The sequence below is a fragment of the Pan paniscus genome, chromosome 18 (genome assembly GCF_029289425.2).
Source record: "Pan paniscus chromosome 18, NHGRI_mPanPan1-v2.0_pri, whole genome shotgun sequence".
NCBI lineage: Eukaryota > Metazoa > Chordata > Mammalia > Primates > Hominidae > Pan > Pan paniscus.
This window is the reverse complement of record NC_073267.2, coordinates 98,696,140-98,718,230: the sequence shown is the minus strand read 5'-3', so window position 1 is coordinate 98,718,230 and position 22,091 is coordinate 98,696,140. Positions and strand designations below refer to the sequence as shown.

The window sequence follows — 22,091 nt, the reverse complement described above, 5'->3', positions numbered from 1 at the left end:
GCCCCTGGAACTTCCCAGTGAGTTCTGACGCGGGAGGGCCAGCGTGGGCATGGCAGGGAGTGGGCCGGGAGTGTGCAGAGTCCAGTGCACACTGTGGGCTGGGACCCGCTGCCTCGCAGGGGCAGGAGGGGGTGGAAACACAACTGCTGGGGTACTGGCTAGGGAGGTGCAGGCCGCTTGAAGGCAGCTCAGAGGGAGGCTCACGACAGCGTCACCATCCGTGGTGTCAGGGCCAGGTTGGGTAGACACCACGCTGTTCGTCCACCTCGTGGCTCAGTCTCTCTGGGAATGCCTGCGTCAGTGAACCACACCCCAGATCCTTTCCTGGGGGTTTTATTCTCCACCCCCTGACTTTCCTGGGCAGAGTGAGAAGGCCTGGTTCTGCTTCTGCGGTTCCGCAGGCCGGGACCCTCCTTTCAGCGGAGCCCAGGCTGTGCTGCGGGAAACAGCCCATCGGGCAGGCCTGGGAGGGCCGCCTTAGCCAAGAGCAAATGCAGGCAAGGGCTTTGCTTGTCTGGAAAAAAAATTGCTGGAGTGGAAACCGCCCTTGTAGCATCAGTGGAAAAGACTCAGGCGGAGACCTGGCAGTTGGGCTGGAAACTGACGATGAGGAGAGTGAGAGATAACTGCTCCCCAGTCCCCACTTCTGAGCTCGCAGCTTGCCCCGAGGGTGGGAGCTGGGGACTCAGGACCCGCCGGGATCCGGCTTTCCGCCTGTGCTGTGGCAATGAGTTTCCTGTGGCAATAAAACAGAAGTTCAGACTTCTGCTTTTTGTAATTCGTGGGACCTCACTGAGAGCCAGATGTCACTGGGAAGGAAAACAAAGATGAATTTGGCCGTAATAAGGAAGATGTCTCCTGGAGCCAAGGCACCAGCAGCCCAGCCGGCAGCTCACCCCGCACTGCTCTCGGCCGCCTGCCTCTGTGTTTCCCGCCCGCTTAGCCACCCAGGGCCGGTTCTGCCCCCTGTCGGGTCTGGGCAGCTCAGAGCCTCCTCGGCTGCCCCTGAGGCTGGGGTCGTGGTGGATACTCGGCTGCCGCTGAGGCTGGGGTTGTGGTGGATACTCGGCTGCCCCTGAGGCTGGGGTCATGGTGGACGTGGCAGGAGGAGGTTTGGGGAGGAAGTCCGGGCACCGGGGCAGTCTTGTTTACTCAGCAGAGGAAAGTCCACACCGGGGAGGCAGCAGGTGGGACCTGCCGGAGACCAGGATGGGAGATACCTGGGAGACGCCCAGGAAACGCCCGGGGCAGTCAGGAGGGCTCCTGTGCACGCTGGTGGCCCCAGGTCACAGATGGAACTCATGAGGAAGTCCCCGCCCAGTGTACCCGACCTCCCTGAGTACCCGGGAAAGCCAGGGTGCCGTCAAGCCAGCAGGGGAAGCAGCTCCAGCTGCAGTGAGACCCTCTTACACGTGGGGAGGGGCTCCCCACGAGGGCCAGGGGTGACTGCAGCCCCCTGCCCTGTTCCCGGAGGCAGCGGGGAGGGGGATGGGCAGCCCCTCGGCTTCTTGGAGCCCCCACCTGGATTCGACTCCCCTCCCAGCAGCTGCGTGACCTACAGCACATATTCCCATCTGTCCCTCGGGTCTCAAACGCAAAATGCAGTCACAAAGGCATCTACCCCTTTGGGCTGTGATGAGCTGGGAAAGGTCTGTGTGTGTCTGGGCTAGGACCATCAGCCTCGTCCCCTTTCTTGGGGGGACACCCGGTGGTGTCCTGAGGCTCAGTGGTGGATGCGGCATGATGCAGCTCTGCACCCAGGCCCCCTTCTCTGCAGGCCCCAGAACAGAAGTTCATTGTCTGCACCTTTGCAAAATGGGGTGGTGCAGAGAGACCACCTCAATGGTCAGACTCTGGCACAGCCCAGACCCCAGGCCCTGTGCCTGCTCCACCCACGCGAGGACAGCCTGCAAGCTTGGAGCCAAGCCCTGGGCCCCCGGGTGCACCACGCCACCTGCAGACCCATTTACAGAGGGGAAACTGAGGGTAAGATCAGTTGTACTCTAGTTACTCCCTGTCAGAGGCAGAATTCCCACTTGGGAGCCGAGGCCACCTGACTCGGGCCCTCCAGAGCCTAGGTATTTCTGCACCACCAGGGTCCCCACGCAGGTGGGGGGGACTCTCACCAGGCCTGGGGATTGCCGGGCTCCTCCCCTTGCCTTGGCCACCACACCAGGGCTCCACAGCCTAATCCAGCCCAGCCTGTACTCAGAGCGCAGTGGACATGGGGCCCTTCCATGCAGCCTCTCCTGCGCCAGAGACATCAGAACCCAGGACTGCCCCTGACCGGGGGCAGTGTTGGGTCTCTGGGCCGTGGCTGTGCCCAAGTGGACAGAACAGGGGCCTTGGGTGCTGGACTCCACGTATCCCTGTGCCTGATGGAGGCTTGCAGCTCCACCACGTGGCCTTCAGCTCCCTTAAAGAATGCGTCCTTCTGGCCGGGCACGGGGGCTCACGCCTGTAATCCCAGCACTTTGGGAGGCCGAGGCGGGTGGTTCACGAGGTCAGGAATTCAAGACCAGCCTGACCAACGTGGTATAACCCTGTCTCTACTAACAATACAAAAAAGCCGGGCGCAGTGGCTCACACCTGTAATCCCAGCACTTTGGGAGGCTGAGGCGGGTGGATCACGAGGTCAGCAGATGGAGACCATCCTGGCTAACACGGTGAAACCCCGTCTCTACTAAAAAATACAAAAAATTAGCCGGGCGCGGTGGCGGGCGCCTGTAGTCCCAGCTACTGGGGAGGCTGAGGCAGGAGAATGGTGTGAACCCGGGAGGCAGAGCTTGCAGTGAGCCAAGATCCCGCCACTGCACTCCAGCCTGGGCGACAGAGCGAGACTCCGTCTCTGAAAAAAACAGAATGCGTCCTTCTGAACTTCGGGGGTGGAAGAGGGCAGGGCACGACCCTTCATGCCTCTTTCGCGGCATCTCTGCCTCCCTTACCAGGCCCTGCCAACAGCAAGAACAGGCAGGCAGCAAGGCCAGACTCCTCTCCGCTCCTCTGGGCCTCCGTGTCCCCATCTGTCCCTTGCGGGGGTTGGTCAGCACCGCACACTGTGCACAGGGAAGTTGGAGCCTCGCCTGTCGCCCCCCGATGGTGCCGGCTGTGCCGGCCAGGTGTGTGGCTGAGACCCTCTCTGTGTGGCCCTGCTGGCTGCCGTGTCCCCACCGTGCCTCTGCCGCCGAGCTGCTCCTTCAGGGTCCAGCACTGTTCATGCCCAGAAGCCCAAACCATCCAACAGGGGACCTGGGAGCAGAGTGTTCGGGAACGTGCACGGAGCCTCCCCTTTGGGCCCAAGTCGGCCCCTCCTGTGACCTGAGCAGCCACGGTGGGGCAGCCCTTCTCGCCGGTGCCTCCATGTGCCAAGGGGCGTGGGGCAGCCCTTCTCGCCCAGGCCTCCGTGTGCCAAGGGGCGTGGGGCAGCCCTTCTCGCCTGTGCCTCCGTGTGCTGAGGGGCGTGGGGCAGCCTTTCTCGCCCAGGCCTCCGTGTGCCGAGGGGCATGGGGCAGCCCTTCTCGCCCGGGCCTCCGTGTGCCGAGGGGCGTGGGGCAGCCCTTCTCGCCCGGGCCTCCGTGTGCCGAGGGGCGTGGGGCAGCCCTTCTCGCCTGTGCCTCCGTGTGCCGAGGGGCGTGGGGCAGCCCTTCTCGCCCGGGCCTCCGTGTGCCGAGGGGCGTGGGGCAGCCCTTCTCGCCCGTGCCTCCGTGTGCCGAGGGGCATGGGGCAGCCCTTCTCGCCTGGGCCTCCGTGTGCCGAGGGGCTTGGGGCAGCCTTTCTCGCCCGTGCCTCCATGTGCCAAGGGGCGTGGGGCAGCCCTTCTCGCCCGTGCCTCCGTGTGCCGAGGGGCGTGGGGCAGCCCTTCTCGCCCGTGCCTCCGTGTGCCGAGGGGCGTGGGGCAGCCCTTCTCGCCCGTGCCTCCGTGTGCCAAGGGGCGTGGGGCAGCCCTTCTCGCCTGGGCCTCCGTGTGCCGAGGGGCGGCCTCTCCCAAGGGAGCTTCGGCATGCCAGGGAAGGGGCGTGGATCATTTCAGACTGTCTTGTGGCCACGTTGAAAAAGGGAAGAAGAGACCGGGCAAAATTAATGTTTATAATATATAATCTTACTTAACCCAGTGTGTCCAAAACTCATTATTTTCGACATGCACTGGTTTTTAAGCGACTGAGGTATTTTATTTCAGCTCTCGCGGGGGCAGCGTGCAGCTTGGCTCACTGGGGTCTCGCCTCTGTCCTCGTGCCGGTCTTGTGCTTGCGGTTGCTGTACTGCACAGAGCAGAGGGACAGGGATTTCACCAAGTCACACACGCATGGCATGAAGTGGCCGCTATGGCTGTGGGGATGCAGATGTGTGGCACTGTGAGGCGTGCAGTCTGGGACCCCGCCCTGGGGGAGCGCAAAGCAGCCCCTAGGAGTTGACCAGCGAGACAAACGGGAGGTGCACCAGGCAGGGCCGGGGCCACAGGGCAAAGCCTGTCTGGAAAGGAGAGAAGGCTGGTGGCTTGCACACTGAGGGCCTGGCCTGTCTCTGGGCGTGCAGACTTCCATCAGAAGTGAGGTCTCCGGGTCCTGGCTCCATGCCATCACCTCCCTCGAGCTCCCAGGACCTGGTCCAAGAGGCCATTTTTCTTTTCTTTCTTTCTTTTTCTCCCCCAGACACAATCTCACTCTGTCACCCAGGCTGGAGTGCAGTGGCGCAATCTCAGCTCACAGCAACCTCTGCTTCCCGGGTTCAAGTGATTCTCCTGCGTCAGCCTCCCGAGTAGCTGGGATTACAGCCACACACCACTGCACCCGGCTTTTTTTTTTTTTTTTTTAGTAGAGACAGGGTTTTGCCATGTTGGCCAGGCTGGTCTCGAACTCCTGACCTCAGGTGATCCACCTGCCTCAGCCTCCCAAAGTGCTGGGATGACAGGCGTGAACCACCGCGCCCTGCCTCTTTTTTCCCTTTACTTATAGTCGGGGTCTCCCTCTATCGCTCAGGCTGGAATGCAGTGGTGCGATCATGGCTCACTACTGCCTTAACCTCCTAGGCTCAAGCGATCCTCCCCCTTCAGCCTACAGAGTAGCTGGGACTATGGGGGTTCACCACTATGCCCAGCTAATTGTTTTTTTAATTTTTAATTTTTTTGGTAGAGATGGGGTCTTGCTACATCGCCCAGGCTGTCTCAAGCTCCTGGGCTCAAACGATCCGCCCGCCTCAGCCTCCCAAAGTGCTGGGATTTTAGGCGTGAGCCGCTGCGCCCAGCTTAAGAGGCTGTTTTATGGTCATTGAGTCCAGCGCCAGGGCGGCCTCTTTCCTGGAAGTGTGTGCTCTGCCTGTTTTCCGGGATGGGGAAGCGGGGGCCATGTGAGGGGCCACCTGGCAGGCTGTCTCCGCGACGACAGCAGCCCCAAGGTCACTGTGTCGGGTGCCGTTGCCAGGGGCGCACGTGCAGGTGCATGTGTGTAAAGTCTGAGTGTGTGATGGTGTGCACACGTGTGCATGTGTGTGGGGTACCACAGTGTGAAAACCGGGCCAGGAGGAAGCATGACCTATGACCTGGCTGTCCAGACTCACAGGAGATCCCCACAGCCAGCCTCAGAGAATGTTCCACAAATGATAAGTGCCTCGGGGAAGTGCTTACCCTCCCCAAACCCTCCTCCCCATCCCCTCTGCACTGTGACCCCTTGAGAGCTTTTATAAAGCGTGAGCCGTGACACCAGGGCTCACCGGGGACCACAGCACCTACATCCAACCAAACCTGCCCAGACCCAGGGACCATGCTGCCCCAGGACTGGGGTGACCAGAGGGACAAGCAGAGGCCTGAGCTGCAGGCCAGTGCCCCCAGCACCTGGTCACTCTGCACCACGGGGCCAGCCCACGGCCCTTCTCCACCTCTGGCTCGTCCACAGGGCCGGCCCACGGCCCTTCTCCACCTCTGGCTCGTCCACGGGGCCGGCCCACGGCCCTTCTCCACCTCTGGCTCGTCCTTGGCACGTGAAGGGGCTTCTGCCGAGGAGACCTTCGGGTTGAAGGTCACTTGTCACTTGCCACAGACCGGTCCTTGTGAGCGCTTCCCACCCTTAAGGGTGTGCTTGTGTCTCTGGAAGGGGGTTGTTTGCAGCAAGAAGGTCGCTCAGCTCCCACTCACTCCAGCCAGCAGCCTTCTGGGCCTGGCCTCCACCCTCCTGGTTTCCAGCACAGCCAGGCTCACAGAGCCAGGGCTGGGGTCACAGCAGTGCCTCCCGCTACCTGCCTGCAAGTTGGCCCCAGTTGACAGGAGCAGGGCCCCTGGGAGGGAGGCTGAGCCCCTCTCACATTTGAGGTGCCCAAACTCAGGGAAGAGGCGGCCTGGCTCCACTCATCACTCCTGGGCTGTTAGCAACGTGGATGGGTCCCTGGCAGGGGCAGGTTAATAGGTCATGAGCTGCCTGTCTCAGTCTCCCTGCTGTTTTTTTAATTGTGGGAAAATACACATAACGTTTATCATTTTAAGCATCGTGGAGTTATAGTGTCACTTCAGTAGCACTTAGTGCACTCATAATGCAACGCCCCGCCCCCCACCAGCTCGCTCCCACACGTGCTCATCACCCCGAAAGGAAACCCCACTCCCACTGCCACTCACTCCTCCACCCCCAGCCCCCAGTCTGCCCCTCCCCATCTCCTCACTCCTCCACCCCCAACCCCCAGTCTGCCCCCTCCCCATCTCTTCACTCCTCCACCCCCAGCCCCCAGTCTGCCCTTCCCCATCTCCTCACTCCTCCACCCCCAGCCCCCAGTCTGCCCCTCCCCATCTCCTCACTCCTCCACCCCCAGCCCCCAGTCTGCCCCTCCCCATCTCCTCACTTCTCCACCCCCAGCCCCCAGTCTGCTCCTCCCCCATCTCCTCACTCCTCCACCCCCAGCCCCCAGTCTGCCCCTCCCCCATCTCCTCGCTCCTCCACCCCCAGCCCCCAGTCTGCCCCTCCTCCTGCATCTCTGTGAACTTGCCTGTTCCGGACACCGTGGATGAAGTTGACAGGGCCACGTGTGGCCCTCGCGTCTGGCTTTGTCAGCTCGGGGCCTTCGTGGCTCCCCGCACTGGAGCCTAGTGGGGAGCCTCCGTCCCCATGGCTGAGCTGCACTGCACCGTGCAGAAAGACCACGTTTTGTGTGTCCGTTGATGGACGCGTGGGTTGTTGCCCCCATTGTTGTTATGGTGGACCATGCAGCTGTGGGCATGGGTAGCTTTTGCGTGGACGATGCAGCTGTGGGTACTGGTGACTTTTGCGTGGATGATGCAGCTGTGGGTATTGGTAGCTTTTGCGTGGACCATGCAGCTGTGGGTATTGGTAGGTTTTGCGTGGACCATGCAGCTCTGGGTATTGGTAGCTTTTGCGTGGACCATGCAGCTCTGGGTATTGGTAGCTTTTGCGTGGACCATGCAGCTGTGGGTATTGGTAGTTTTTGCGTGGACCACGCAGCTGTGGGTATTGGTAGTTTTTGCGTGGATGATGCAGATGTGGGTATTGGTGACTTTTGCATGGATGATGCAGATGTGGGTATTGGTAGTTTTTGCGTGGACCATGCAGATGTGGGTACCGGTAGCTTTTGCGTGGACCATGCAGCTGTGGGTATTGGTAGCTTTTGCGTGGACCATGCAGCTGTGGGTATTGGTAGCTTTTGCGTGGACCATGCAGCTCTGGGTATTGGTAGCTTTTGCGTGGACCATGCAGCTCTGGGTATTGGTAGTTTTTGCGTGGACCACGCAGCTGTGGGTATTGGTAGTTTTTGCGTGGATGATACAGATGTGGGTATTGGTGACTTTTGCTTGGATGATGCAGATGTGGGTATTGGTAGCTTTTGCGTGGACCATGCAGCTGTGGGTATTGGTAGCTTTTGCGTGGACCATGCAGCTGTGGGTATTGGTAGCTTTTGCGTGGACCATGCAGCTCTGGGTATTGGTAGTTTTTGCGTGGACCACGCAGCTGTGGGTATTGGTAGTTTTTGCGTGGATGATGCAGATGTGGGTATTGGTGACTTTTGCTTGGATGATGCAGATGTGGGTATTGGTAGCTTTTGCGTGGACCATGCAGCTGTGGGTATTGGTAGCTTTTGCGTGGACCATGCAGCTGTGGGTATTGGTAGCTTTTGCGTGGACCATGCAGCTGTGGGTATTGGTAGCTTTTGCGTGGACCATGCAGCTCTGGGTATTGGTAGTTTTTGCGTGGACCACGCAGCTGTGGGTATTGGTAGTTTTTGCATGGATGATGCAGATGTGGGTATTGGTGACTTTTGCTTGGATGATGCAGATGTGGGTATTGGTAGCTTTTGCGTGGACCATGCAGCTATGGGTATTGGTAGCTTTTGCGTGGACGAATGTCTTCATTTCTCTTGGTTGGATTCCTAGGAGTAGAATCCCTGGCTCACCTGGTAACTCTGGGTTTAATTGTCCACGGGGTTTCAAGGGATAAATTATCAAGAAAAGCCACCGTCCTGGTGGGCAGGGGGCTTGGCCTTGCTGTCACCGGGTCCTCCCGCAGGCCCGTGGGAGCAGCCCTCGCCATGCCTCTCACAGGCGATGGTGTGCTGGCCCCGGTGATGGATGCCATTGCCTGAGGTCACAGGCTGGTTCAGGGACGCCCTGGGTTGTTTGCACAGCGGCAGCCAGACTGCCTGCAAGCTGCTGTCCTGTTTGATTCCACAAACAGTTATGGGATCTCTCCAGCACCTGCTCTCTGACCTCGTGACTTGTGCCAGATTCTGTACCTGGTTTCTTTGCTTCTACCCCTGCCCCCCATCCTAGGTCTATTTTGCACTTGGCAGCCAGATGGAACCCATTAAAGGCCAGTCACAGCTCTCCAGGAACGGAGCCGAGGTCCTCGTGGGGCCTCCAAGACCACACAAACTCCCCTCCCTTCCACCACCCACTCTGCTCCACCTTGCTGCTGGCCCACTGTGCCTGGCTGCAGTTCAGGGCCTTTGCGCTGCTGGCCCCAGTGCCTGGAATGCTCCCCCCGACGCCTGCGTGGCTCCCAGCTGCCCTCCTTCAGGCCTTGCTCAGATGGCACCTTTTCAGTGGCCGTCCAGTCACCCACCCGTGCCTCTCCCAACCACCACACCTCCCAGCCTCGGTCTTGTACGTTTGCTGGGTCTTGTATGTTTGCTGGGTCTTGTATGTTTGCTGGGTCTTGTATGTTTGCTGGGTCTCGTACGTTTGCCCCCCCCCGGCCTCGGCCGTGGGTCTCGTACGTTTGCACAGTATTTCTGGGCTCCCGTCCGAGGTCAACTCCGTGGGGCAGGACTTTTGCCTGTCTGCACCTGCACCTGACACACGAGGCACTTAGTACACAGGCACCCTGTCTTGCCTGAGGGACGGTCCCCATACCCCACCTGGCGGGTGACAGCGCCCGGGGTCGCCGGCTACTTCAGGGACGCCCTCGCTGGGTGCTGGAAGAGGGTTGTTTGCACAGCGGCTGGGCTGCCTGCAAGCTGCCGTCGTATTTGATTCCACAAACAAATACATCCCCTGTGTCTGCTTTCCAACCCTGGGGCTTGATCATGGGTCTCGCCTGTGTGGGGGCAGCTGGACGTGTGGCCACAGAGGCAGCTTGGAGTGACCTGGCGTTGTGACTCCCTCACAGACCGGGCCCGCTCCACCTGGTCATCGGCCCCCAAGGCCAGGTAGTAGGGGAGCGTCCTCTAAACCACAGGATCCCAGAAACGCCCCCAACAAGGACAGCTGTGCCACACGCCGGGCAAGAAGCTGTCCCGGGCCCCAGTGCTGCTGAACAAACCACCCCAAACTCAGAGGCGTGAGGCAACCCTGGCGGTGCTCAGAGACCCTCGGGCCAGGAGTCGGAACAGAGCCCCGTGGGACAGTGATGGCCCCGTGGTGGCCAGGGTGTCGGCCAGGTGGCCTTCCCTGCTGGGGTTCAAAGGCTCGGCTTGGGGGTGCCAGGGGCTCGGTCAGCAGCGGTGGGTGCCGGGAGCTGCTGCCTGTGGACGGAGGCCTCCATGAGGCCCTCCCTGCGGCTCCCACTTCAGAGGACGCCCCACACTGGGCAGGGTTGCCCGTGTCAGCATCTGCGGCTTTTCAGAGCTGACCGCAGCGTGTCACGAGGCGCCTTTCCATCGTGGGCCGTGCAGCCCAGCAGGAGGGGACCGGATCCCACCTCCTGAGGGAGCAGGTGGGAAGTCTGGCTGACCTGTCTTCGGGTCAGTGTTGGCTCCCAGGTGTCCGCATGGGCGGACGGCCAGCTGGGCCTCCGGGGCCTGGGGAGGAGGAGGCGGAAGGGGGATCATCCCAGGCAGTGCTGGCTTCCCCGGCCCCCTCTGTGACAGCTGAACCCCCCTACAGCTGCCGCCTAGCCCCAGAGCAGCCCGGAGATTATCACCTGCAGGCTGCATGCCAGGCTGGTACCTGGCTGGTGTGGCCCCCGTGGCCAGGGTCGCTGTCTCCCTGGATGCCCAGCTCTGACCTCATGAGGGGTTGCAGGGAGGTCCCTGGAGGAGAACAGGTGGACCCACCTCTTCCCCAGCCCCTCTTCCACCCCGGCAGGATTCAGACACCCAGAAAACAGGCTGGGTGTGGGGTCAGGATCTGGCTCGAGGAGGATCTGGTGCCCCCAGTTTCCAGCTGCCTCTCCCCACAGATGGGGCTCAGCGGCCTCACCTCAGCGGGGGCATCAGTGCTGCCTGGGGAAGTCCATGCACCCGAGGGCAGGGCGGGACCCGGCTTGTCACGTCGACCTGGCCTTCACGCTGACATCTCTGAGCCACGCCTCCATCTGACCCAACTCGTTAGGCGGTGCCTGTTCATTCCCTCGACAAATAGTGATTGGTGCCTGCTGTATGCCCGGGGCTGCTGCTCCGTCTGGGAGAGACAGAGTGAAGGAAGGGAGCAGCGATGGTGTTTGGTGCCTGCTGTACGCCCGGGGCTGCTGCTCTGTCTGGGAGAGACAGAGTGAAGGAAGGGAGCAGCGATGATGTTGCCCCACCAAGGGCCGTGGGGGTTGACACTGGCTTCTCTGGTAAAGGGACGTGGAACTTAGCTGCGGGAGGAGGGAAGGACCACGCGTGCCAGGCCCGAGGCAGGAGTGTGCCGCCACCTCCAGGACCAGTGAGGAGCCTTGTCTCAGAGAAAGGAAACCAGGGCAGGGAGGCAGCGGGGGCCGGACGGGGCTGCCCTGCTGCTGCAAGGACCTCGCTGTGAGGTGGGGCACAAGGGACAGGCACGGAAGGCGTTGTGAGCTCCTGGGAGCCCACGGTGCACCGAGGCCCCAGCCCAATCCAGAGGAGGAATTCCCAGCAACCCCCACTGTGAACACCTCCGTCCCGTCTTACAGTCGAGGAAACTGAGGCTCAGCAGGCCCCACCCTGGCATGCACGGGACCATGGCCAGCTTGTCCCTTGGGAAGATCCTGCCCTCGGGCCTCCCTGCAGCTATGCAGTGGGGGCAGCGCTCACCCACGCTGTCCTGACACAAAGCTCGTTGGCTGACCCAGGGCCACCTGGTGTGACGCACGACAAACCTCTGTGTCACAGCCCTGAGACTCCGGCCTGGTGACCGGCCCCGAGCAGGAGAGATAGAAAGAGAGATCGCTCAGCCTTGACCCCTGAAAACCGCAGCACAGCGCTGAGCAGACACCGACATTTCGGAGACGAGGCTGGGACAGACGCCCCCCAGCCCATAGCACGCCAGGTCCCTCGGAGCGCTTGGGGGGCCTTCAGTGGTGGATTGAGGAGGTTTGTCCAGCTGGACATTGGAGGAGGAATTTGTCACACCTTTTAGGTGCTGGAACTCCCTGCACGGAACCCAGATTCACTCCTCGCCTCTGGGAACAAGGTTAGGCTCTTGGAGACGGCAGCCCGGCCCCAGAAGCCAGTTGTACCCCCGGCTGCGGCTCTGCTCTGCCCTCCTGGGAATTCGCTCACTGGCCCCGTCACAGTGGGATTCACCCCCTTTCACAGGTGGGGAACGTGAGACCGCCCAGCGCCCACCAAGTGCTCCCTGCACAATTCACGGGGGCCTCCCCCGTCTCACGGAGCTGACCTTCCAGGGGGCAGAAGAGATGGTGCCAGTTCGAGGCTGCGGCCTGTGGGATACAGGACAGCCGTGTCTTTCTAGTCCTGGTCCTTCTCAGCCTCTCTTTTAAAAATCATCGTAAAAACGTTCACATGGTGTCTGGCGTAGAGAGGATGGCACCGACTCCGCAGTGCCACCCATGTCCTTGGTGACTGGGGTTCCCTATGCCGCAGCCTGGAAAAGCCCGTCGCCAGGGAGCAGGGGCAGCTCTGAGCCCCTGGGAAAGCACATTGCCATCTCCACACACGCAGGGGCTCCCATCGGGCAGTCAGGCAGACAGTGAAGGCTGAGGGACGGCCCCTGAAGAAACTAGAAGCCTCCGGTTACCCTGGTGCCCTGGAGGGAGAAGCAGCATTCAGAGCCATCCAGGTGGCCTCAGGCAGGCCTGGAGCCTCTCTGAGCCTGTGTCTGCCACTGCAAAGTGACCGCTTGTCCCGCCTGCCACCCTCAGAGTCATCCTCCTGCTGGGATGAGAGCAGTGCGGGGCACTCGGAGCAGGTCCCTGGCTGCCTGGCACAGGAAGGGCCTCCCTCCCCTGCAGAATATTCCCTGGGGGCTGTTTTGACTCAGCAGCACCACCCCCTGGCCCCCTGCAGATCTCCTGGAAGCTGCATGAGAGCGCCTGGTGGATGAGTCAGGGTACTCGGAAGGCACCGCTCAGGAGGGAGCAGCAGAGCAGGCCCCTCGTGGGTCTCCCCCGAGCAGCTGCCACCACGGCTGCGGCTGCACTGTGCCCGAGCCCGGCCCATCTGCCTGCCTGGCACCTTCCCAAGGCCGGGGGCTGGGAGAGGACCAATCGGGGCAGGGCTGGAACCCGGCCTTCTGCCCGCTGCGGACATGGCCTGCTGCCCCAGGGTCAGGGAGCTCGGTGTCCAGGACGAGGCCGTTGCTGTGTGACTCCGGGCGGGTCCCTGTCTCTCCGTTGCTTCCCCCTTGGGCTGGTGCAGAGCTGAGACCCCTCGCAGACACAGCAAGCCCTGGGCTTGGCCACGGTGACCGGTGGCTTGTAATTTCTTCAGGGCCGTCCCTCAGTTTTCACTGTCTGCACCCACACATGGTGGCGGGGAGTGTGGCTCTGTGACCTTGGTGGAGAGAGCACTCAGTGAGGTGGGAGGCAGTGGCAGCGGCCTCCATCAGCCCGAAGCTGTGGGCAGGACTCGCCTTCACAGCCCCTGATTGGGTCTAAATTCAACAGGTGGTTTCCTGCACCTGCTTGGCCCCCAGTGCCTGGCTGTCCCCGCCGCGTCCGGCCAGCTGGGGCAATGGGTGAGACCATCCGCATCTGGGCAGCAGAGGCTGTCTGACGAGAGTGACCTCGTGCTCCCGGCCATGGGGCTCTGCCTCTGGGAGCCACAAGGCTTGTCCTGTGCTGCCTTGCAGGGGCCACTCCCTGCTTCCAGCTGCTTCGAGGCCCCACGACACAGCACCGAGAGCTGCCCTGGTGGCCCCCGCAGCCACCACTGGGCCCTCCGCCCGCTCTTCTCCCCCTGGCCTGTGTCTGCCCGTTGCTGGACCCGTCTCCAAGGCCATCCCAGCCATCGCCCCCGAGAGCCTCGTTCACCACCTTCCCGGACCCCGGGTCCCTCTCCTTTTGTCTCAGGAGAGTCTAGCCTCCCTGTGGTCGGCGGCCCCAGGGAGGCAGGGCCAGGGCAGAGCTTGTGCAGGGCGACTGGGGCGGTCCTGAAGGCACGCAGTGTGCCCCACGTCAGCACAGCCATTGCAGCTCCCAGGGAATAGCAAGGAAGGCGGGGCCCAGAGAGGGCAGATCTTCACTAAGGCTTACTGGGACTCAGCCCAGCAGGTGTAGCCCCTCCAGGGTAGACATGACCACCACCTGCCCCGCCCCCACCGCAGGGGTCCTTGCTTTAGCCCAGCAGGCGCGGCCCTCCCACCCTGGCTCCTTGCTTTAGCCCTGGCTGGGTTGCTGTGACCTTGCCTGACCATGCCCCCACCTCTACCCGGGGTCTTTGCTGTAACCATGGCTGGGTCGCTGTGCACCCTTGCGGGGCTGTGCACCCTCAGCATGAGATCCCAGGGTCTTCGTGGTCCTTGCACTGTGGTGATCTATGCTCCAAAGTCTTGGCCAGTGAGCCTGGCCTCTCACCTTTGACTGGGCTCCTCCCCCGGCCCCACCTTTGAGAGAGGACGGTCCTCGGGGGTGGGTTCGGCATTCTGGTCTTTCCCAGAGCCTCCCCAACCTAGACGGTGCCGGCGTCCAGCCCAGGAGCCCAGAGCCCGAGTTCCAAAGCCGACCTCCATGTCGGAGCCTTCCCACCCTGACAGCAGGAGCGACATGTGTGAGCCGGGTTGCGGAGGATGCGCAGCTTGGCCTCCCTCCCCGAGCTGTGCTGCGCGCCAGGACTGGGCTGTGCAGAGCCTGCAGCCCCTTCACAACGCAGCTGCTCCCCAGCTGCCCCCTCACGGCTCAGTTGCTCCCCAGCTCACACAGCAGGAAGTGCATTTGTTGCTGAAATTGTCTCAAAGGCCCCAAACAAACAGCCCTTCTGGTGGCAGTGGATGTGGCGGGTAACATGGGCGGCCAAAGGTCTGAGAGGCCCCCACTCAGCTTGAGGTCTCTGTGCAAGTCCCTGGCAGCTCAGGAAACCTCAAGGCAACTAGCAGGAGCTCAGCCTGGTGGCCTGCCTGGAAAAGGAGGCAGGCAGGGGGCAGTGGGCGGAAGCGCCGAATCCTCACCTCCTCTGTGCGATGAGGAGGGGGTGCAGGTCCCCCCCGTTTCACAGGGAGAACGCTGCAGCCCAGCAAGGCCAGGGGACTCGCCCACACCAGTGGACGCTGACTTCAAACCCCAAAGCTGTGCTCCCAGCTTGCCAATCTGCTGTGCCATCTCAGCACATCACAAACTCCCCCGCGTCTCTCCCTCCACATTTGGCAAATTGGGGAGATGTGGGGTATTTGGAGGGACCTGGTGGGAGCAGGCAGCTGGGGTGCGCTAGGTGAGGGCGCTGGGGGCCTGTAAAGAGCCGTGTAGAGCTGGTCGGGTCCCAGCTCTGTCCGTCCGCTGTGCACCTTGAGCAGTTCCTTCCACTCTGGGCCTTTGCTGCCCCATCTGTACGGTGGGAAGAGTGAGAGGTTTATGTTTTCATCGTGATTATATAACAGAACAGCCTCCTGGGTGGGGGTGCTGCCAAGGTTAAATGAGTTAGTATTTTGTTGGCCATGTGAAACCACGCAGGGGCAAAGCCTGTGCCACGGGAACAGTGGTGTCACTGTCTGCGAGGTCGGGATGGGATTCCAGGAAGGGGCCGTCTGCCACCCTCTGACGGCTGCAAGCTGGGACCCGGCCTGTAGGAGGGATTTGCCCAGGAACAGGCGTGGGTTGGCCGCTGTCCCGGGCATTGGTGCATTCTTGACCCCACCCTCGGGAAGGCCTCAAGCATAGCCCTGGCGTGGGGTAGGAGAGGCAGACTGCTTGCAGAATGTCTGCCCTGGGCATCAGCATGGCCAGGCCCTGGGACTCAGGTCCTGCCTCCTCTGTGCTGCAAAGGGCAGACAGGATCTAATGCTCCAGGCCCATACAGCCCCTTCCCACTGCGCCCACGCTGGTGCCCGGGGCAGACATGGTGAGTGCACCGAAGCACTTGGCCCCCTCAATCCTGCTAAGGCAGCAGCAGCCTTCCCGGGGAGGACCCTAGGCCCTGCTGCTGGACAGGACTTTTACTCTGGCTAGACCGGCTCTGAGAGCCCAGCCAGGTCTGGCCAACTCCGCATCCTTAGACTGCAGAAACCTAGGGTGAGAACAGGGTCAGTTTCTGTGGGGGCTGCTTTCCAGGGAGGCATGGGGTACCCTCTTGGGTGAAGACCCTCAGATGCCCTTAGACCGGAAGCACCCCCACCCAAAGTGTGGCGCAGGCCAGCCTCAGCCGTTGAACCCAGCTCCCGGGATGTCCTGGCCACGACACGTTTGGTGGCATCGACACCAGCCCTGAAATCAGAGTCCTGGGCTCACGGCTCACCCTGGCCTGTCCCAGTGATTTAACCCTGGACAGGCAGTTGCTTGTGTGGGCCTCAGCTTTGACATGTGTGAACTGGGAGTCAAAATGCGCCGCACAGAGAGGTCTGGGTGAGACGGGGTGAGGCGTCCCCATTCCCCAGGTAGACATTTAATGAAGCAAGCGAACGAGAAACTGTGTCATTACCACGAAGGCTATGGCGCATATGGGGGGCGTCCCAGGTGCCCCCGAGGAAGCAACTTCAAATGAGGGAGCTGCAGCCACAAGTCCCCCGGCACCGCGGATGTACGGCTCAGGAAATGGCAGCTGACAGGATCCTAATTCCCAGGGGCCCTGTTTAGGGTGACTCTTATCCTCCTACCACCCCAGCCTTAAGGCAGAGCTTCCTGGACAAAATCCAGGCTTCCCCCCAACCGCCCCTCCCTCCCTCCCTCCCCCAGCAAAATGTGTCCCAAGAAGTGAGCAGGGGGCTGCAGACAGAGAGGGAGGGCAGGAGAGGGGCAGGGGCTGGACCCCACCCAGGGAGATCCCGGGAAGAGGGGCCCACTCGCCGCCCTGGATCGGGAAATCCCGGCTGGCCGCGTGCCACCACCTCCCTGCCACCCCATCCGTCACCAGCCAGACACATTTCCGATCCTGCCAAGCTGGGGTGGGGCGGCGTGGCACGGAGGATCGGCTCGGCTTCCCTGCTCCCCCCCGCCCATCCTTTCTGCTGCCTGCGTGTAATTAACAGAGTAATTAAAAACAGGATGAGTTAATTGGTATTCATTTATGTGGCAGATGTTTTTAATTGAGGCAGGAAACAATTTACCTGTTTACATCAACAATGGCAGAGGCAGGCTTGTAAAACACATTTTTAAAAATATTTTCCTCCCCCTTCCTAGAAAGAATTGAAATCACTTGGTCTCCCTTGCCCCAGGCCTCCGCCCTGTGAGAGCCGGGCAGGCCTTGCCTGGGGGAAGGCCCAGGGTGGGGGCGGAGCAGGGAGGTTCCGCCAAGAGGAAACATCTGTTTAAAAGGTTTGCCTCCAGAGCAGCCTGTTTTCTTTAAATTCAGAGAAAGGATGTGTTGTTCCAGGTTGTGGAGACACCCGTCCCGCTGCTCTCCAAGATGCCTCCCCAGTGAGTCTGGCCATGCTGTTTAATGTAGCCCCCTGGCGAGGGGCTTGGCCTCCAGGAGGGCGGGAGGCAGCCTCAGGTGGGCCTGGCTGGAGGAAGACCACCCAGCTGGGGCTGGCAAGCAGGCAGGGCAGGGAGGGGCTGGGGACCCAGTCCTCCTGGCAGAATCCAGGAGCAGGCACAGGTGTGGCTGCCCCATGGGGAGGCAGAGGCCGCCCTTGTCCACCTGCACTTTTGGTGCCTTTGGCATTGCGTGGTGGGGCCTCCTGCCACTCCGTCACCATGCACCACCTGTGGCCGTTGGAGTTTAAATTAATTAAGATGAAATATTCCTGGCCAGGGGTGGTGGCTTCCGCCTGTAATCCCAGCACTTTGAGAAGCCGAGGTGGGCGGATCACTTGAGGTCAGGAGTTCGAGACCAGCCTGGCCAACATGGTGAAACCCAGTCTCTATTTAAAAAAAAAAAAAAAAAAAAAATTGGCCGGGTATGGTGGTGGGCACCTGTAACCTCAGCTACTCTGGAGGCTGAGGCACAAGAATCACTTGAACCTGAGAGGCAGAGGTTGCAGTGAGGCGAGATCATGCCTCTGCACTTCAGCCTGGGTGACGGAGCGAGACTCCATCTCAAAAAAAGAAGATAAAATGTAAAATTCAGTTCTCCCCTCATAGGGCTTCCTTTCAAGTACTTGGCAGCCAGGTGGGGCTCCGGCGACTGTCAGTGCATGGGCCTAGAACATTCCACTGTTGCACAAGCTTCACTGGTCAGCTGACTTGCGCATCCCTGGTGTGGGAGGACGGCAGGCCTGGGGCGCACACCGCCTGACCCTTTCACTATCTGGGGAAGGAGGGAGGCAGGAACGCCCACCCCAGGGAGCGGGTTGAATCCTTGAGCAGAGTGCTCAGGAAGCTGCTGGTTTACAGACTGGCACTAATTGAGCACTTGCTGTATGCCTGCACTTGTAAATCGCTTTATTTCTCATCAATTCTCATGCTGCTTCCCAAGGTAACTCTCCAGGGAAACATTATCATTGGCCCCTTTGTGCAGATGAGGGAACCGAGGCCCAGGAATTGCAGTGTGGGGCGGGGTCTGACGTGGCCTCCAGACCTGCATTGAAACAGTGTCCACGGATTACATGGAGCAACGCTGACTTTCCAACAGTTCCTCTTGTAGGCACCATCCTTGTCTTTCTTTTTAGAGTAAACATGCACCAGACTGCACGTGCTCAGAAGTAACTGGGGTCCCGCCCGGGGACTCCGCGGAGAGGCTGCTCTGGGTGGGAGGGAACACCCGCGCTTGCCCTGCACCATGCGTGTAGTTTGGAGAATTCGAGGAGTGGGTTTTGCCCTTGTGATCATGGCCATGGGCACTGAGCTTCTTACCCGTAAGGCTGAGTGAATACCGGGCGGTGGGGACAGCGCCTGAGGCCACGCTGATGTTAGGAATGTTTATTTAGAAATAGAATGCTTGTTCCCTGGTGCTGCAAAGAAATAGCACTTGAATGTAAATTTAATTCTCTCAGCAAGGCCATATTTACTTTCTGCAGAAAGGGTACACTCGCCAGCAGTTTTGCCACGAGAGTACACCGAATGAAGGAGACCAGGGTCATTTATAACCTGACGCTGTGTCCGGTTTTTTTATACCTACTGCTGTGTCCGGTTTCCATTGGCTGGAACGGGACCTCACATTCTGTATTTGTCCCGACTGGCTGACAACTTAGAACTTTTTAAAAGAGGCAAAGGCAGAGGAGAACAAGGGAAGGAGGAAGAAATGTGTGGAGTGCTGAGAAAGGTCAAAACACCTTCAAATAAGGAAGAGGAGCAGGCCGTGACCTAATGCTTGCTTCGACCAGTATAAGCCAGGGCAGTTATTTAGGCTAAACTGTGGGAGCTGAGAACATAAAGTACATTGATTTCTTTATTAAGGCTAGCAGATATTGAAGAATGTTAGTACAGGTCTTTGAATAAATGTTGCTTTTAAGAGAAGTTACTGTTTATTCGTAATTAGACGGGGAGGAAAGTGTCTTTGAAGGGGAACCTCTACTTTTTTATACTGATAACCCGGCGAGCCTGCAGCTCCGACCTCTCTCAGCACCAACCCTGGAGGCCGTGTGGCCGCAAGGTTCTCGGCACCCCCTGCTGTGGGAGGCCGGGCTGGGCCATGTGGGTGACCTGCCATGGAACTTCTGGGACATTTCAAAAGTTCTTAGGGCAAGAAGACAGAATGTTCTGGGCTGGGGGCTCTGGCCTGGGCATAGCTCTGCTCAGCCCTGCCTCCTGGAGGCATTGGAGGCCACCCAGCCTCCTGTGTGGGGCTCACAACATAAAACCAGCAACAACCACAAATTTTGAGGAGGTTGGTGGGCCGCACGCTTGGAGCTCAAGGCCTGTGCCAGTAGCCGTGTGGGCTCTGGAGGGGTGGGAGCCCCACCCTGTCCAGGAGGTGAGAGTGGCGAAGGCATCCCCACGGCTGTGGGCTGGGACCTCGTCGTGATGCAGCTGGTCCCAGGGGCAGCCACAGCCCACACTGCGAAGGCAGGGGGATCAGGGCCCCTTCTGATGCCAGGGCAAGAGGACAGGGCCCAGGCCATGGTGGGGTCTTCTCCCAGGCCTCCCTTCACCCCCGGCCTGCAGGGATCAGGGAGGGCCCAGGTTGGTGCCTCAATGTCAAAAAACTGAGAAGCAAAAGGCCATTTGTGCACGTGTTTGCATTTGGGTGGGGGTGAGAGAGAAAAGCCACAGGCATCCCCGGCCCAGGGTCCTGGGGTCCCAGGGGCTTCCTGCAGTCAGCACCAGGGAGGCCACGCTGTCTCTCCTCCGCACCCACTCTCTCCTCCGCACCCGCGCTCTCCTCCACACCCACTCTCTCCTTCGCACCCACACTTTCCTCCGCACCCACACTCTGGTCCGCACCCACCCTGTCGTCCACACCCACCCTCTCCTCCGCACCCACACTCTCCTCCGTACCCACTCTGTCCTCCACACCCACACTCTCGTCCGCACCCACTCTGTCGTCCGCACCCACCCTGTTGTCCACACCCACCCTCTCCTCCGCACCCACGCTCTCCTCCGCACCCGCGCTCTCCTCCGCACCCGCGCTCTCCTCCGCACCCGCAGTCTCCTCCGCACCCGCGCTCTTCTCCGCACCCGCGCTCTCCTTCGCACCCACACTCTGGTCCGCACCCACCCTGTCGTCCACACCCACCCTCTCCTCTGCACCCACCCTCTCCTCCGTACCCACTCTCTCCTCCACACCCACTCTCTCGTCCCCACCCACTCTGTCATCCGCACCCACCCTGTCGTCCACACCCACCCTCTCCTCCGCACCCGCGCTCTCCTCCGCACCCACGCTCTCCTGCGCACCCGCAGTCTCCTCCGCACCCGTGCTCTCCTCCGCACCCGCTCTCTCCTCCGCACCCACACTCTCCTCCGCACCCACACTCTGGTCCGCACCCACCCTGTCGTCCACACCCACCCTGTCCTCCGCACCCACACTCTCCTCCGTACCCACTCTCTCCTCCACACCCACACTCTCATCCGCACCCACGCTCTCCTCCGCACCCGCGCTCTCCTCCGCACCCGCGCTCTCCTCCGCACCCACACTCTCCTCCGCACCCACACTCTGGTCCGCACCCACCGTGTCATCCACACCCACCCTGTCCTCCGCACCCACACTCTCCTCCGCACCCGCACTCTCCTCCGCACCCGCAGTCTCCTCCACACCCGCACTCTCCTCCGCACCCGCAGTCTCCTCCGCACCCGCAGTCTCCTCCGCACCCGCGCTCTCCTCCGCACCCACTCTCTCCTCCACACCCACACTCTCCTCCGCACCCACACTCTGGTCCGCACCCACCCTGTCGTCCACACCCACCCTGTCCTCCGCACCCACACTCTCCTCTGTACCCACTCTCCTCCACACCCACACTCTCATCCGCACCCACACTCTGGTCCGCACCCACCCTGTCGTCCACACCCACCCTCTCGTCTGCACCCACACTCTCCTCCGCACCCACAGTCTCCTCCGCACCCGCGCTCTCCTCCGCACCCACGCTCTCCTCCGCACCCACTCTGTCGTCCGCACCCACGCTCTCCTCCGCACCCACTCTGTCGTCCGCACCCACGCTCTCCTCCGCACCCACTCTGTCGTCCGCACCCACGCTCTCCTCTGCACCCACGCTCTCCTCCGCACCCGCGCTCTCCTCCGCACCCGCGCTCTCCTCCGCACCTGCGCTCTCCTCCGCACCCGAGCTCTCCTCCGCACCCGGTCTCCTCCACACTCGCACTCTCGTCTGCACCCACTCTCTCCTCCGCACCCACTCTGTCGTCCGCACCCAGGCTCTCCTCTGCACCCGCGCTCTCCTCCGCACCCACTCTGTCGTCCACACCCACACTCTCGTCTTCATGCACACTCTCGTCTGCATGTGTGTGTCATACGTGCGCACATCACATGTCACACTTATGACGCTGCTGGGGGTTGCTGGGTGAACATTCTGGCACTTCAGGGAAAACATTCTTGACTTGACGCAGGGGCACCATGAGCCGCCAGACCCTAATTATTCCTTAGCGTCCACACCGGCAGTGGCATGACTTTAAACTTGGCAGCCGCCCTCTGCAGAGTTCAAGGTGATTTGCAGCCAATTCGCACATTTTTTTAAACTTTGGGAACCGGTTTAGCCTCCCCTGGCGCCTCATTGGTGGAAAATCCTAACAGAGGCCTCAGGTTTCCAGGGGTTTCCAGACCCTCCGCAGACAGCTGAGCCTTCCCCGCAGGCCCTGCACGTGGGAGGGTCCTGTTCCCAGGGCTGTGTGACCTGCCTGTCCCCAGCATCCCAGCCTCTGTGCCCTCCCCGGGGCAGGCCCTCCCCTCCCACGGTGGCACCTTTCTCCCATGGTGCCAGTTCCGCAGCCTTCACAACCAGGTGCAGCCTCTTCCTGGAAGGTTCTCTGCTCCGCTTGTGTCTG

General features: G+C 61.1%; 2 protein-coding genes across 4 annotated transcripts in view; one reads left to right on the top strand and one right to left on the bottom strand.

Moving 5' to 3' along the window:
- Window positions 1-22,091, top strand: part of CBFA2T3 (CBFA2/RUNX1 partner transcriptional co-repressor 3) — a 69,113-nt gene that overhangs the window by 4,307 nt on the left and 42,715 nt on the right. The gene's annotated exons all lie outside the window — the stretch shown is intronic.
- Window positions 7,064-7,687, bottom strand: LOC134729369 (uncharacterized). Its single transcript, XM_063598047.1, has one exon. It carries the CDS (start codon window positions 7,685-7,687, stop codon window positions 7,064-7,066), a length of 624 nt encoding a protein of 207 aa, XP_063454117.1.

Bases quoted from the DNA above. Each gene is read 5' to 3' on its own strand.
- LOC134729369 (XM_063598047.1), bottom strand. From the start codon at position 7,687: ATGGTCCACGCAAAAGCTACCAATACCCAGAGCTGCATGGTCCACGCA.